At 45.0% G+C, this 17556-nt stretch overlaps 1 protein-coding gene across 1 annotated transcript in view; it reads left to right on the top strand.

Annotated features, from left to right (window-relative positions):
• The window catches only part of cdr2l (cerebellar degeneration-related protein 2-like), a 52472-nt gene that overhangs the window by 25832 nt on the left and 9084 nt on the right, over nucleotides 1-17556 (top strand). The window contains exons 3-4 of the mRNA XM_043714308.2: nucleotides 10106-10254; nucleotides 11346-11510. Coding sequence (XP_043570243.1) covers nucleotides 10106-10254; nucleotides 11346-11510 — 314 coding nt within the window. The remainder of the gene's footprint in view (nucleotides 1-10105; nucleotides 10255-11345; nucleotides 11511-17556) is intronic.

The following is a 17556-nucleotide window of genomic DNA, read 5'->3' as shown; positions in this document are numbered from 1 at the left end:
CTACACTCCTTCAGGCCCCACCATTCACCATGAAACTCCTACCTTGATTTGACTTTCCAAAATGCAAGCCCTCACCCTTATCTATATTAAACTCTATTTGCCATTTCTCAGCCCATTTCCCCAGGTGATCAAGGTCCTGCTGCAATTTCTGACAACCTTCCTCACTGTCCATGATACCATCTATTTCAGTGTCATCTGCAAACTTACTAATCAGGCCTACATTCTCATCCAAATCATTGATATGGGTAACAAACAGCAGTGGGCCCAGCACCAACCCGTGAGGCATTCCACCAGTCACAGGCCTCCAGTCTGACAGCATCCCTCTGCTTCCTGCCATCAAATCAATTGTATATCTAATTTGCCAGCTCTCCCTGGATTCCGTGTGATCTAACCTTCCAGAGCAGCCTACCATGTGGACCCTTCTCAAAGGCCTTACTGACATCCATATCGATTATGTCTACTGCCCAGCCATTGTCAACCTTCCTGGTCACTTCATTAAAGAGCCTCTAACAAATTTGTGAGGCATGATCTCCCACACAAAGCCATGCTGACCATTCCTAACAAAAGCCTGTCTTTCTAAATGCATGTATATCTTATCTCAAAATCTTAAGTAACTTACCTACCACAGATGTTAGGCTTACTGGTGTATAGTTCCCAGGTTTTCCTTTGCAGCCCCTTTCTTGAATAAGGGCACAACATACACTACTCTCCAGTCCTCTGGGACCTCACCTGTGGCTAACGATGATTCAAAAATATCAACCAGAGCCCCTGCAATTTCTTCTCTAGCCTCTTGCAGTGTTCTTGGATATCTCCGTCAGGACCAGGAGATTTATCCACCTTCATACATTCTAATACATCCAACACAACCTCGACTGTAATATAGATTATCCCCAAGATATAACCACTATCTTCACCAAGTTCCCAAATCTTCATGTCTTTCTCCACAGTAAACACAAAGCAGAAATATTTATTGAGGACCATGTCCATCTCCTGTGGTTCTGCACAGACATGTCCACTTGTGGTCCTTGAGGCGTCCTATTGTCTCTCTGTCCTGGGAGTATTTGATGGGACAGTGTAGAGGGAGCTTTACTCTGTGTATCTAACCTTGTGCTGTCCCTGCCCTGGGAGTGTGTGAAAACAGGATACCTGGTTAACAAGTCAAAGTGGAGGACTAAGGGTGAAACATCTTCAGAAATTCCTCGTCGGCTGCCCTTCAATCGGAGTGGTTCACCGGGCACTATTTCAATGTGACACTGTCTCCTGCTTGCTGCAATGTCCTCACCAGGCTGCTATCCGTGTGTATATCCAGTAGATGATGGTAGCCTGAAGCCTGTCTAACAATGAACATGTGAGGTACCCACTGTTCCTAGCTCAGCAGAGTCCATAATAAGGATTCAAAGCTTCCAGACTTGTCATGGCTTGTACCTCTCTCCAGGGAAACTTAAAGAATACAGGAAGCCACAGGAGGGAGCTTCTGTTATCGATGAGATTTCAGAGACATCTGGGGTTTGTTCTTATAGGACAGGGAGAGTGTGATGGTGCTGAGACATGGGGAGCATGTGTTGGGACATGGGGAGAGCATGAGCAGCAGAAGGAATGCTTCATGGTGGCACTTTGCCAGCTGGCTGTCTCCCTGCAGCATGCTGCCAAAGTTCTGGTTCCTGTATGTTCCACGCCTCCATTGTTAACCAAGCAACGGTCTGTCTTACAGCTGGGAATAATGAGATTCCATGTCAGCATCACTCTGGATTGTTTCCCTCGAAGCCACCCCCTCTCCAACTCTTCCTTCTCTCTTCCCTCCCTCCCTCTCTCTCTTTCTGTTTCAGTCACTGTATCACATCCTACCCCTCCCTTTCTATCTCTCTCTCCCCTCCCCGTGTCTTACTCCTACCTTCTCTCTCTCTTCACCCCTCACCCGTCTCTATCTCTTTTTCCCCACCTTCCTCCCCATGTACCTCTCTCTTCTCTGTCTCTCTCTGTCTCTCTCTCTCTCTTCTCTGTCTCTCTTCTCTGTCTCTCTTCTCTGTCTCTCTTCTCTGTCTCTCTTCTCTGTCTCTCTTCTCTGTCTCTCTTCTCTGTCTCTCTTCTCTGTCTCTCTTCTCTGTCTCTCTTCTCTGTCTCTCTTCTCTGTCTCGCTTCTCTGTCTCTCTTCTCTGTCTCGCTTCTCTGTCTCTCTTCTCTGTCTCTCTTCTCTGTCTCTCTTCTCTGTCTCTCTTCTCTGTCTCTCTTCTCTGTCTCTCTTCTCTGTCTCTCTTCTCTGTCTCTCTTCTCTGTCTCTCTTCTCTGTCTCTCTTCTCTGTCTCTCTTCTCTGTCTCTCTTCTCTGTCTCTCTTCTCTGTCTCTCTTCTCTGTCTCTCTTCTCTGTCTCTCTTCTCTGTCTCTCTTCTCTGTCTCTCTTCTCTGTCTCTCTTCTCTGTCTCTCTTCTCTGTCTCTCTTCTCTGTCTCTCTTCTCTGTCTCTCTTCTCTGTCTCTCTTCTCTGTCTCTCTTCTCTGTCTCTCTTCTCTGTCTCTCTTCTCTGTCTCTCTTCTCTGTCTCTCTTCTCTGTCTCTCTTCTCTGTCTCTCTTCTCTGTCTCTCTTCTCTGTCTCTCTTCTCTGTCTCTCTTCTCTGTCTCTCTTCTCTGTCTCTCTTCTCTGTCTCTCTTCTCTGTCTCTCTTCTCTGTCTCTCTTCTCTGTCTCTCTTCTCTGTCTCTCTTCTCTGTCTCTCTTCTCTGTCTCTCTTCTCTGTCTCTCTTCTCTGTCTCTCTTCTCTGTCTCTCTTCTCTGTCTCTCTTCTCTGTCTCTCTTCTCTGTCTCTCTTCTCTGTCTCTCTTCTCTGTCTCTCTTCTCTGTCTCTCTTCTCTGTCTCTCTTCTCTGTCTCTCTTCTCTGTCTCTCTTCTCTGTCTCTCTTCTCTGTCTCTCTTCTCTGTCTCTCTTCTCTGTCTCTCTTCTCTGTCTCTCTTCTCTGTCTCTCTTCTCTGTCTCTCTTCTCTGTCTCTCTTCTCTGTCTCTCTTCTCTGTCTCTCTTCTCTGTCTCTCTTCTCTGTCTCTCTTCTCTGTCTCTCTTCTCTGTCTCTCTTCTCTGTCTCTCTTCTCTGTCTCTCTTCTCTGTCTCTCTTCTCTGTCTCTCTTCTCTGTCTCTCTTCTCTGTCTCTCTTCTCTGTCTCTCTTCTCTGTCTCTCTTCTCTGTCTCTCTTCTCTGTCTCTCTTCTCTGTCTCTCTTCTCTGTCTCTCTTCTCTGTCTCTCTTCTCTGTCTCTCTTCTCTGTCTCTCTTCTCTGTCTCTCTTCTCTGTCTCTCTTCTCTGTCTCTCTTCTCTGTCTCTCTTCTCTGTCTCTCTTCTCTGTCTCTCTTCTCTGTCTCTCTTCTCTGTCTCTCTTCTCTGTCTCTCTTCTCTGTCTCTCTTCTCTGTCTCTCTTCTCTGTCTCTCCTCTCTGTCTCTCCTCTCTGTCTCTCCTCTCTGTCTCTCCTCTCTGTCTCTCCTCTCTGTCTCTCCTCTCTGTCTCTCCTCTCTGTCTCTCCTCTCTGTCTCTCCTCTCTGTCTCTCCTCTCTGTCTCTCCTCTCTGTCTCTCCTCTCTGTCTCTCCTCTCTGTCTCTCCTCTCTGTCTCTCCTCTCTGTCTCTCCTCTCTGTCTCTCCTCTCTGTCTCTCCTCTCTGTCTCTCTCTCTCTGTCTCTCTCTCTCTGTCTCTCTCTCTCTGTCTCTCTCTCTCTGTCTCTCTCTCTCTGTCTCTCTCTCTCTGTCTCTCTCTCTCTGTCTCTCTCTCTCTGTCTCTCTCTCTCTGTCTCTCTCTCTCTGTCTCTCTCTCTCTGTCTCTCTCTCTCTGTCTCTCTCTCTCTGTCTCTCTCTCTCTGTCTCTCTCTCTCTGTCTCTCTCTCTCTGTCTCTCTCTCTCTGTCTCTCTATCCCCTCAACTTCTCTCCCTCCCTACTGCTCCCACCCCTGTCTGTGTGTGTGTCTCTCTCTCCCTCTCCCCCCTTCCATTTCCCCCAATCCCCTCTCTCCTCATCCTCATCTCCCCCCCAACATCTCACCCCATTCTCTCCAAGCCCCCCCACCTTTCTCTCTATCCACCCCGACCTCCCCCTCTCTTTACCCCCACCTATATCTCTCTCCTCCTCTCTTCCTTTCTTCCCCCCCACACACACACACATCTCGCTTCTCAATTCCCTCTTTTTCCCCCCTCTACCTCTCTTCCCTCAGCCTCCCCTCACAGCTACCTCTCTCTACTAAGCATTATGGATTCTGATGTTATAAGCCATTAGCTTTGAGTTTGAGTTGGTGAACTGCTGGGAAGATTCATAAATAACATTGCTGAGCTCTCCATCTGCTCAAACTCAGAAAGGAGCCCTGTTCTCACAGGAACTACCTGTTGGTCAGCACTTTGCTTAGCGGTCACTTTGTGAGCTAACACACTGAATACCTTACACAGGTTTACAGCTCAGAAACAGGCCATTTGACATAACCACTCCATGTCTATGCTCTTTTCAAGCCTCCCCCAATCTTCTCTCCGCTCAGTGCATCATCATAACCCTTGTTTTCTTCTCAACGTATCTAGTTTTCCTTTAAATCCATGAATACTACTTACTTCAACCACTCACCATGACTGTGAATTCCCCATTCATGCCATTCCTTAATGGACTGGTTGTCATAGTGGGGAAATGCATTCAAACCCATTCAGGGCATACATTTTCCAGCAGGGGATAGTTGACATTTGACTCAATCCCTGTTCTGATCAGACCCTGAGACCTTTCTATTGTTTGTGTGTGTGTGTCATTTGAGGCTTTACAGCAAAGAAAGAGGCCTTCAACCCATCCTGCCGGCACCAGTCATCAAACATCCATCAATTCTAAACCCATTTTCAAATACTGACCTGTGGCGTTTCAAGTGCTCATCAGAATTGTTTTTCAGTGTCTTAAGAGTTCCTGCCTTTATCACCCTTTTCATGCAGTGAATTCCAGATGCTCTCTAAATCTCCTGTTCCTTGCCTTTAAACTGTGCCATTGAGTATTGCCTCATGTACTAAGGGGAAATGTATCTTCCTATCTACCCTTCCTAACCCCTCAGAACTTTGTCCACCTCAATCAAGCACTTCTGCTGTAAGGAAAACAACACCGGCCTTTCTAGTCTCTCTGAATTGACGCATCCCAAGCAACATCCTGGTGAATTTACTCTTCACCCCCTCCAGTGCAATCACATTCTTCCTAAAGTATGATGACCAGAACTGGACACGTACTCCAGCTGTGGCCTAATTGACATTGCATACAGCTCTATCACAACCTCCTTGCTCTTGTGTTCAAGAGCAAGGACTTATAAGGTAAGTATGCCTTAATTACGGAATGAGCTGCCAGGGGACATGGTGGAGGCTGGTATAATTACAACATTTAAAAGGCATCTGGATAGGTATATAAATAGGAAGGGTTTAGAGGAACATGGGTCAAGTGCTAGTCAATGTGACTGGATAGGTTAGGCTATCTGGTCAGCATGGACGAGTTGGACCAAAGGGTCTGTTTCGGTGATGTACATCTCTATGACTCTAATTACCTTACCTACCTTTCCTGCTGCCTTGAATGACCTATGGACATGCACACCAAGGTCCCTCTGATTCTCTGTACTTATAAGGATCCTACCATTTCATTGTGTACTTTCTCACCATGTCAGTCTTGCCAAAAAGATTAATTCCATTTGTCCAGTGTGTCTGTATCAACCTCTCAGTTGAGAGTTTTACTCCTCATTATTTACCACATCACCGATTTTAGTGTTATCCGCAAAACTATTAATCATACTTCCTACATATATGTCTAAATCATTAATGTTCACAACAGACATTATGGGACCCAACACTGAACCCTGTGCTGTGCTAGGCTGAACTCCGGCTTCCAGTCACAAAAAAAAATCTTCGGACATTCCTCTCTGCCTTCTACAAGTCAGTCAATTTTGGAACCAATTTGACAAATTGCCTTGGCTACCATGGGCTCTTAGTGTCTTAACCAGCTTACTATGTGTGTTTTTCCAGTGTCTGCGTGCACATGAGTGCGTGTGAAAATTGAGGAAGTGATGCTACACCTCTCCTCTTCAAATCATTGGTCAGAATATAGTGTTCAGTTCTGGGCACCATTTTTAAGGAAGGATGTTAAAGAGAGTGCAAAGGAGATTTACTACAATGATACCAGCAATGAGGGAAATTAGATACAAGGAAAGATTAGACAAATTGGGCTTAATCTCCTCGAAACAGAGAAGATGAAGAGGTGACTTTCTTGAGTTATACAAAACTATGAACAACTTTGACAGGGTGAAAAACTATGTTGTGTTTTCACTAATTGGTATGTCAGTAACTAAGGGTCACAATTTCAAGATTTTTAACAATACAGCTAGGAGTGAGATGAGGAGGACCTTCTTTTCTCAGAGTTTTTAGGATTTGGATGTGCTACCTGGGAGAATGGTAGAGGCAGATTCCTTGGGAGGTTTCAAAAAACAGCTCGATGTATATTTGAAAGTAATTAATTTAGAGAGCTCTGAGATAGAGCTGGAGAGTTCTTTTGAGTGCTGATCCAGACACAGTGGGTCAAGTGGCCTCCTACTGTACTATAAAATTCTATGATTCTGTTTGTTTGATTTCACTGTGTCCAACTCTGGGCATACATTTAGCAATGATGTCAAGTCCTCTGAAAAGGTGCAGAGTAGATTTATGTGCCATGGGTCAGGAATTTCAGTTACTGGAGAAACATCTGTAGTTCTCATTTGAGATGGAAGGATGAGTGAAAGTTTAATTTACATTTTGAGCATTATGATTGGCTTTGATAGAGTAGACAGGAAGTAAAGGATTCCACCCGTAGGAGACTCAGTAACTAGGGAATAAATATTTAAGGAATTTGGCAACAGTTCCAGACATATGTGCAACATTTTATACACTGAGCTGCCTGACGAGGAACTCCGAACAGATTAAATAGTAACATTTGGAAGGGAATTAGATAATTACTTGAAGTACTATGGGTAAAAGAGTAGGAATAATTTGAAACATCTTACAAAGAGCTGGTACAGAGACAGTGGGCTGAATGACCTCTATCCACACTGGGAGCCTTGTGGACAGAGAGAACTCTCCATTCACTGTCACAGTATACTCACCCTGTGTTGGGGGAACCAGGCAAAATGGGTGTATTACCAAAGCAAGACAAAATTTCTCTTGGGGAAGATGTTTGAACTTATTGTGGGAAGTTATTCCGGGCTATAAGATCTTCAGGTGAGACAAAGTGGGCGGCACGGTGACACAGTGGTTAGCACTGCTGCCTCACAGCGCCAGAGACCCGGGTTCAATTCCCGCCTCAGGCTGTGTGGAGTTTGCACGTTCTCCCCGTGTCTGCGTGGGTTTCCTCCGGGTGCTCCGGTTTCCTCCCACAGTCCAAAGATGTGCAGGTCAGGTGAATTGGCCATGCTAAATTGTCCGTAGTGTTAGGTGAGGGGTAAATGTAGGGATATGGGTGGGTTGCGCTTCGGCGGGGCGGTGTGGACTTGTTGGGCTGAAGGGCCTGTTTCCACACTGTAAGTAATCTAATCTAATCTAATCAAAAAAGTTTTTTAAAAAAAAAGGTGGTGTTGTATTATTAATTGTCAGTTACTGCAGTAAGGAGGGATGATATCTTGGAAGCGTCTTCAAATGAGGATTTGTACATGTATGTAGATCCTTTGTACATGTATGTAGAGCAGAGTCTGATTAGAACAAGTCAACATGGATTTAGTAAAGGGAGGTCATGCCTGACAAACCTGTTGGAATTTTTTGAAGAGGTAACAAGTAGGTTAGACCAGGGAAACCCAGTGGATGTGGTCTATCTAGACTTTCAAAAGGCCTTTGATAAGGTGCCACACGGGAGGCTGCTGAGCAAGATGAGGGCCCATGGTGTTCGAGGTGAGCTACTGGTATGGATTGAGGATTGGCTGTCTAACAGAAGGCAGAGAGTTGGGATAAAAGGTTCTTTTTCAGAATGGCAGCTGGTGACGAGCGGTGTCCCGCAGGGTTCGGTGCTGGGGCCACAGCTGTTCGCATTATATATTAATGATTTTTGATGAGGGAACCGGGGGCATTCTAGCGAAGTTTGCCGATGATACGAAGTTAGGTGGACAGGCAGGTAGTACTGAGGAAGTGGGGAGGCTACAGAAGGATCTAGACAGGTTGGGAGAGTGGTCCAGGAAATGGCTGATGGAATTTAACGTGAGCAAGTGCGAGGTCTTGCACTTTGGCAAAAAGAATAAAAGCATAGACTACTTTCTAAATGGTGAGAAAATTAATAAAGCCAAAGCACAAAGGGATCTGGGAGTGCTAGTCGAGGATTCTCTAAAGGTAAACATGCAGGTTGAGTCCATGATTAAGAAAGCGAATGCAATGTTGTCTCTTATCTCAAAAGGGTTGGAATATAAAAGTAGAGATGTACTACTAAGACTTTATAAAGCTCTGGTTAGGCCCCATTTGGAGTACTGTGTCCAGTTTTGGTCCCCACACCTCAGGAAGGACATACTGGCACTGGAACGTGTCCAGCGGAGATTCACACGGATGATCCCTGGAATCACAGGTCTAACATATGAGGAACAGCTGAGGATACTGGGATTGTATTCATTGGAGTTTAGAAGATTAAGGGGAGACTTAATAGAGACGTACAAAATAATACATGGCTTGGAAAAGGTGGATGCTAGGAAATTGTTTCCGTTAGACGAGGAGACTAGGACCCGTGGACACAGCCTTCGAATTAGAGGGGGTCATTTCAGAACAGAAATGCGGAGACATTTCTTCAGCCAGAGAGTGGTGGGCCTGTGGAATTCATTGCCACGGAGTGCAGTGGAAGCCGGGATGCTAAATGTCTTCAAGGCCGAGATTGATAGATTTTTGTTGTCTCGAGGAATTAAGGGCTACGAGGAGAACGCTGGTGAGTGGAGCTGAAATGCGCATCAGCCATGATTGAATAGCGGAGTGGACTCGATGGGCCGAATGGCCTTACTTCCACTCCTATGTCTTATGGTCTTTGAAGTAATCAGAACAGTTGGACAGGATGGTTACGAAGGCATATTGGATACTTGCGTTTATTAGTTGAGGCAGTAAGTACAAGAGCTGGGAGGTTATGAAGGAACAGTGCACAACATAGGTTAGTCCACAGCTGGAGTACTGTGTGCAGTTCTGGACACCTCACAATAGGATATGATTGCACTGGAAAGGATGCAGAATAGATTCACTTGGATGCTGGAAAATTTCAGCCAGAGAAAGAGACTGTATAGCTATGCCCCAGATACCTTTTTTACCCCCCATAATTTTGTACACCTCAATCCGATTTCACCCTTCTCACAGCCTTTTCTGCTCCAAGGAAAATAGCTCTACTATGTGGCCATGTGGGGTTGTTTAGGCCATAGCTGGAATACTGTGAGAATTCTGGTTACTGCACTATAGGAAGGACACGATTGCACTGGAGGGGCGCAAAGGAGATTTGTCAGGATGTTGCTAGGGATGGACAATTTCATCGAAGAGAGGCTTGATAAGCTCAGGTAGCTTTTTTTTTTGAGCAGAGAAGGTTGGAGATTGGGTGAGGGAACCTGATAGAGGTGAATAAGATTGAGGATCATAGACATGGTGGATAGGAAGTAGTCATTCCCCTTAGTTGAAGAGAACTTAATGAGGGGCATAATTTTATGGTGAAGGGCAGGAGGTTTAAATGGACTGGAGGAAATAGGGTGATGGGAATCTGGAATGCACTGCAGGGAGGGTAGTAGATGCAAGAAATCTCATAACCTTTAAAAAGTACTTGGATGAAGAGTTGAAATGTCACAACATTCAAGGTTATGGATGTGGTGCTAGAAAGTGGGATTGGTGTAGATAGGTCTATGCAGACTTGATGGCCCATAGGGCCTCTTCTGTATTTTCTGACTCTATGAATATGAGAGCTGGATGAGAGGCATTGTGTAAATCAGTCTGGTCCAGAGTGTGCAAATTAGCTTCAGTATCTCTGTGCTGGCCATGGAGTAGCATCAGCCAGCATTCCTGCTGCCGACTATGATCAGACTTTACTTCAATGTGGGAATGGAGTAGGCCATTCAGCCCATCTAGCTGATTCTGCCATGCAGTTTAGTTTCTGTCCTTATCTCGCAGTACCTCAGTAAACAACTGGAGATGTTGCGGCAGATGAACGAGCAGCATGCCAAGGTGTACGAACAGCTGGATGTGACTGCCCGGGACCTGGAGCTCCACAACCAGAGGCTGGTGCTGGACAGCAAGGCGTCACAGCAGAAGATAGACCGGTGAGTACACCTGGGGCAGAGCATACCCACCCTCGGGCACTAGGCTGATGCTGGCAGAGCCTGATGCACCACCACACACATCGTGGGAAATGTTTGATTAGACATGAAAGTCCGGACTACAAAAGCAAGCTAGTTAGACCAGGCTTTCATGAATTACTCAAGTCTCAGCTGGAATATTGCATTCAGGTCTGAGCATCTTCCTTTAGGAGGAGGTAAGGGCCTGGGAGAGGATGCAGAGAAGTTTCAGTAGAATCGAATCAAGGGCTGGAGGAGACTTCTATTACGTGAAGATACTGGAGAAAATAGGATAGTTTTCTTTAGAGCAGAGAGGTTAAGAAGAGATTGAACAGAGGTTGGAAGATTTTGATAGTGACTTCAGCAGCAGGAGATGAATGACCACAGATCGACGAGAAAATAACCAGAGAGAGATGAAGAGAATCTGTTTACACAATGACTATTACCATCTAAACTATACTTCCTGAAAGCATGATTTGGAGATGCTAGTGTTGGACTGGGGTACAGATTCAGTCGGACCTTCCGAAAGGAAAAGAGATAAGTATTTAAATAATTAATACATAAATCTAGGCCTGTGGGGAAAGGCTGGGACTAATAGGATATGTCTTTGCAAGAGACTGCAGGCATGATGGACTGAAAGGCCTCTTTCTGTCTCATCAATGATGCTCTGAGGTACTCCGTTCACAATGTTCCCTGCTCACTGTGGGATCTGGCATAAAATGAGATTCCAGTTTCTAGTGTGTAAGAAGCTATAAACTGTCCAGCTTGATCTCACTGACATGAGGCTTATGTCGGAATTACGTGGCAAAGTATGAGCTATATGCACAGGGACCTCTATCCGACCCCATGCTGCCCCTGTCCTGGGAATATTTGATGAGGAAGCTTTACTTTGTATCTAACCCTGTGCTGTTCCTGTCTTTGGAGCATTTGCTCGGGACAGTGTAGAGAGAACATTACTCTGTGTAAGAGAATAGCAGGAGTTTTAATCTGTATCTAATTAACTACATACCATGCTAGTACTTTTTTGGATGGATGGATTGAATTAGTGTAAACCTTTCTCCTGTGATTGGCTGCAGGTTGACAGAAACAATTGAAAGTTTACAGAGCCAAGTGGATGCTCTTCAGAGCCAAGTGCAGGAAATGAGGAACATGGATCAGCTGCGAGTCCGCAGGGATAAACGGGAACGCCGGAAAACTATCCATACATTTCCGTGCCTGAAGGAACTGTGCACCATGCCCAGGTAAGGTTCTGTGTGTGCTGCAGAGCCTGTGACCAACTCAGAGACTAGAAGCTCCCTGGATAAACTAGTATGTGTAGGGGGAGATAGTGGTTTGGGATCAATGTCTGAGCAATGGGGAGGGTGCCGACGGGGAGATCAGCCATGGTTCTTGCTTTAATTACATCCTCTCCTTTTGCTCTACAGCTGAAAACTGTACATGACTGCCTGAGTCTCTCAGATGATTCCTATTCTGGTTCAGTGGGCTAGTGATTCTCCCTCTGGGCTTCACAGGGGTCGGAGTTGGGTGCAGTATTATGTGCAGCTGCTATTAAAGTAATGGTCAGTGAGTACTGATAGAGGGAAGAAGAGAACACCAGTGAGTCTCAAGTTAATTTGGATATACAGGTTCGAATGGGAGAGCAGGAGTAATGTCTGAGGGAGGGGCAAGGTTTTGAAACATAAGGAGGCTGAGAACAGTCTTTGCTCTTGAGAGAGACTCCAGCAACAGTTTGATAAGCTGCCTGCTGCTTGTGTGGGAGTTAGCCATGTGACGCTGCATCTTACAACACCCATCATTTACACTTACCATATCTCCAAACACTGAGGACTGAGGTCTCCATCACATCCTTACTTGTAAATCCAATCAAGTCTGAATCTGCTACAGTTCTTCAGAAATAGGAGATAATGGAACTGCTCTTTGATGCCTCATACTGTTCAATAACTTACTGTTTCTCAAAACAGTGCACACTGTGAGTGAGTGAGGGTACATGATGACCCAGTGAGGTCAGATGAGGGTGCAGGGGGGGGACTGGAAACAAAGTGGGGATAGGTGAATATAGAGTGGGTCTGGATCTGCCCTTTTTGACTGCCTTTCAAACATGTCCAATTGGAGGAAAGATCAATATTCCAACCTCTATCTTCCCAGAATGAAAAAGAAAGTAAAGATTTTTTTTTTAAATGATGGTGTATTGGACAAATGTTAGAGACAGGATATAGTAGAAAATCAGACTGGTTACATTGAGTATAAGGTAAAAATAAAATGATCAAGGACAAAATATAAGAAAAGTCTATTGAGTAATATAAAGGAAATCCTAAAACCTTTTCATAAACACACAAAGTGAAAGGCTAGTTCAAGTTCTACAAAAAGGAAAGCTTCTTGCAGAGTTAGAGGGCATGATTGAGGTACTGAGTGAGTTTTTTGCATGAGGTTCAAAATTAACAAAACCCCCACTACCACCCCCAAACCTTGTCAGTGAGACATAGTCTGGGTTGCTAGGAAACTCGGCTGGAAATAACAGACCATCTGACCAGTTTTCAATCCTTCTCAGATGTGGGAATAATTTAAAGGAGGGTGTAGGAGTAGTAACAAATGACTGGTGCATTGTAAATGTTTACAGCTCTGTATAATAAAGATAACAGGGATAAATACAGCCCTATAACTCCGTCATCCCCGAGTCCAAATCATGTAAACTAATTTGGCAGGGGGATGGAATCCCCACTTGTAGTCCAGCAAGTAGGCTAGCTGTTTGTCAGGATGTCCAAGAATGTAGGGAGGCTGTGAAGAAGGTAGCACTGACAGGGAATACTTGCGGACACAGAGATGGGTTCAAGTGCGTATACTTCAACGCAAGGAGTATGAGAAATAAGGTGGGTGAACTTAAGGCGTGGATCGGTACCTGGGACTACGATGTTGTGGCCATCACGGAAACGTGGATAGAAGAGGGACAGGAATGGTTGTTGGAGGTTCCTGGTTACAGATGTTTCAGTAAGATTAGGGAGGGTGGTAAAAAAGGAGGGGGGGTGGCGTTGCTAATTAGAAATGGTATAACGGCTGCAGAAAGGCAGTTCGAGGGGGATCTGCCTTTGGAGGTAGTATGGGCTGAAGTCAGAAATAGGAAAGGTGCAGTCACCTTGTTGGGTGTTTACTATAGGCCCCCCAATAGCAGCAGAGATGTGGAGAAACAGATTGGGAAACAGATTTTGGAAAGGTGCAGAAGCCACAGGGTAGTAGTCATGGGCGATTTCAACTTCCCAAATACTGAATGGAAGCTCTTTAGATCAAGTAGATTGGATGGGGCAATGTTTGCGCTGTGTCCAGGAAGCTTTTCTAACTCAGTATGTAGATTGTCCGACCAGAGGGGAGGCCATATTGGATTTGGTACTTGGTAATGAACCGGGACAAGTGATGGGCTTGTTAGTGGGTGAACATTTTGGTGATGGTGACCACAATTCTGTGACTTTCACCTTGGTTATGGAGAGAGATAGGTGCTTGCAACAGGGTAATTACGATGCTGTAAGACAGGATCTGAGGAGCATAAGTTGGGAGCATAGGCTGTCAGAGAAGGATGTCGTGTAAATGTGCAACTTTTTCAAGGAACAGATACGACGTGTCCTTGATATGTATGTACCTGTCAGGCAGGAAAGAAATGGTCGTGTGAGGGAACCTTGGTTGACGAGGGAGGTTGAATGTCTTGTCAAGAGAAAGAAGGAGGCTTACATAAGGTTGAGGAAACAGGGTTCAGACAGAGCAGTGGAGGGATACAGGATAGCCAGAAGGGACCTGAAGAAAGGGATTAGGAGAGCTAAGAGAGGGCATGAAAAATCTTTGGTGGATAGGATCAAGGATAACCCAAAGGCATTTTATGCGTATGTGAGAAACATGAGAATGACGAGAACGAGGGTAGGTCCGATCAAGGACAGTAGTGGGAGACTGTATATTGAGTCGGAAGAGATAGGAGAGGTCTTGAATGAGTACTGTTCTTCAGTATTTACAAATGAGAGGGACCGTATTGTTGAAGAGGTGAGTGTGAAACGGACTGGTAAGCTAGAGGAGATACTTGTTAGGAAGGAAGATGTGTTGGACATTTTGAACAACTTGAAGATAGACAAGTCCCCCGGGCCTGACTGGATATATCCTAAGATTATGTGGGAAGCAAGAGAGGAAATTGCAGTACCGTTGGCAATGATCTTTTCATCTTCACTGTCAACAGGGATGGTACCAGAGGACTGGAGAGTGGCGAATGTTGTGCCCCTGTTCAAAAAAGGGAATAGGGATAACCCCGGGAATTACAGGCCAGTTAGTCTTACTTCGGTGGTAGGCAAAGTAATGGAAAGGGTACTGAGGGATAGGATTTGAGTATCTGGAAAGACACTGCTTGATTAGGGACAGCCAGCACGGATTTGTGAAGGGTAAGTCTTGCCTTACAAGTCTTATTGAATTCTTTGAGGAGGTGACCAAGCATGTGGATGAGAGTAGAGCAGTGGATGTAGTATACATGGATTTTAGTAAGGCATTTGATAAGGTAGGCTTATGCGGAAAGTCAGGAGGCATGGGATAGAGGGAAATTTGGCCAATTGGATAGAAAACTGGCTAACCGGTCGAAGTCAGAGAGTGGTGGTAGATGGTAAATATTCAGCCTGGAGCCCAGTTACAAGTGGAGTTCCGCAGGGATCAGTTCTGGGTCCTCTGCTGTTTGTAATTTTTATTAATGACTTGGAAGAGGGAGTCGAAGTGTGGGTCAGTAAATCTGCAGATGATACGAAGATTGGTGGAGTTGTGGATAGTGAGGAGGGCTGTTGTCGGCTGCAAAGAGACTTAGATATGATGCAGAGCTAGGCTGAGGAGTGGCAGATGGAGTTCAACCCTGCCAAGTGTGAGGTTGTCCATTTTAGAAAGGACAAATAAGAATGCGGAATACAGGGTTAATGGTAGGGTTCTTAGTGAGGTGGAGGAACAGAGGGATCTTGGGGTCTATGTTCATAGATCTTTGAAAGTTGCCACTCAGGTGGATAGAGTTTGTAAGAAGGCCTATGGTGTATTAGCGTTCATTAGCAGAGGGATTGAATTCAAGAGTCATGAAGTGATGTTGCAACTGTACAGGACTTTGGTTAGGCCACATTTGGAGTACTGTGTGCAGTTCTGGTCGCCTCACTTTAGGAAAGATGTGGAAGCTTTGGAGAGGGTGCAGAGAAGATTTACCAGGATGTTGCCTGGAATGGAGAATAGGTCGTACGAGGATAGGTTGAGAGTGCTAGGCCTTTTCTCGTTGGAACGGCGAGGTTTATAAGATGATCAGAGGAATAGATAGAGTAGACAGTCAGAGACTTTTTCTCTGGGTACAACAGAGTGTTACAAAGGGACATAAATTTAAGGTGAAGAGTGGAAGGTATAGGGGAGATGTCAGGGGTGGGTTCTTTACCCAGAGAGTGGTGGGGGCATGGAATGCGCTGCTTGTGGGAGTGGCAGAGTCAGAATCTTTGGTGATCTTTTAAGCGGCAATTGGATAGGTACACGGATGGGTGCTTAAGCTAGGACAAATGTTCGGCACAACATTGTGGGGCGAAGGGCCTGTTCTGTGCTGTATTGTTCTATGTTCTATGTAATCTATGAATAACGTCAGTACTGTTTTGTGATTCTCTATTAATTAATCATTGGAGAAGGATGTGTAAATGAGGGACATTCTACATGAATTAACTGGAAGCTAATAATGTCAAACTATACTGCGTGAGGTCTCTGAAGAAGCAGAGAGGGTTTGATGAAGGTGACGCAGTGGGTGTTGTGTAAAGAGCCTCCCCACAGACCGATTTGGAAATACACATAGTAGTTAAGAGGCAGTGTTAACTCTGAGCTGTAAATGGTGAATGGAGATTGTGGTGAAGTGTTTTCTGCCTGACAATATACTGATCCCCAGGGGTTGGTACTGGGACCATTACTCTTTCAGTAATAGAAAACTGGACTGGAGTACAGTGTGACAAGTATAAAGACTTACATTTATGTAGTGCCTTTCACAACCACCAGAGTCACTTTACAACCAGTGAAATCCTTTCGAAGGATAGTTACTGTTGTAAGGTAGAAATCATGGCATTCTGCACACACATTTGTTTTCCAACATTAAGTAAACAGTTGGCAATACTGCGTGTCTGTTACTTACAATGTTATTTAAATAACACACAAACTCTTCTTAGGCTTTAGCCAGAAGTATGGTTTATTCATGTGTTCAAACCCACGCAATTGTCACCATGCATATCTGAACCTCGAAGGAAAGAAAAGATGGCTAGGAAAGAGTTTGCAATTAAGAACAATTTAAAACTCAAAAGATATGGACATTTAATTCACTCTATTTTTGACTGAGTCCTGATAGTCCATGTCCACTGAAGGTTCCTTTCTGTTGGGAGGTTGAGTTCATCTGGATGCAGTTAACAGGAGTCATAGAGAGGTACAGCATGGAAACAGACCCTTCAGTTCAACTTGTCCATGCTAACCAGATATCCTAAATAAATCCGGTCACATATGCCAGCATTTGGCCCGTATCCTTCTAAACCCTTCCTATTCATTTACATATACAGATGCCTTTTAAATGATGTAATCGTACCAGCCTGCACCACTTCCTCTGGCAGCTCATTCCATAAACACACCACCCTTTGCGTGAAAAAGTTGCCCCTTCAATCCATTTTATATCTTTCCCCTCTTACTTTAAGCCTGTGCCCTCTAGTTTTGGACTCCCCTACCCTGGGGAAAAGACCTTGACTATTCACCTCCAACATTCCATGGAAAACAGCCCCAGCCTATTCAGTCTCACCCTATAGCTCAAACTCTCCAACCCTGGCAACATCCTTGTAAATCTTTTCTGAACCCTTTCAAGTTTCACAATATCTCTCCTGTAGCTGGGAGACCAGAATTGAACACAGTATTCCAAAAGTGGCCTTTGTAATCTCCTGTACAGCTGTAATATGAAGTCCCAACTCCTATACTCAATGCACTGACCAATCAAAGACAAGTGTTCTTCACTACCCTGTCTACCTGGGACTCCACTTTCAATGAACCTGCACTCCAATGACACTGCTCAGGACCTTATCATTAAGTATTATGCCTGATTTGCCCTACCAAAACACAGCACCTCACATTTATCTAGGTTAAACTCTATCTGCCACTTCTCAGCCCATCTGATCAAGGTCCTGTTGTACTCTTAACATTTAAAAAGAAAAGCACTTAAGCTGTGCCCCTGCTGTGAGCAGCTCCCAACACCGGTTTCTCCGTGGTCACTGAATTTCACTCATCCCTAACAAA

Source organism: Chiloscyllium plagiosum, unplaced genomic scaffold, assembly GCF_037043375.1.
Source record: "Chiloscyllium plagiosum isolate Xiang-an unplaced genomic scaffold, Cpla_swu_hap1 HiC_scaffold_25, whole genome shotgun sequence".
In the NCBI taxonomy this organism is placed as follows: domain Eukaryota; kingdom Metazoa; phylum Chordata; class Chondrichthyes; order Orectolobiformes; family Hemiscylliidae; genus Chiloscyllium; species Chiloscyllium plagiosum.
The sequence above is the reverse complement of the archived record's forward strand: the minus strand, read 5'-3'. Positions and strand labels throughout refer to the sequence as shown.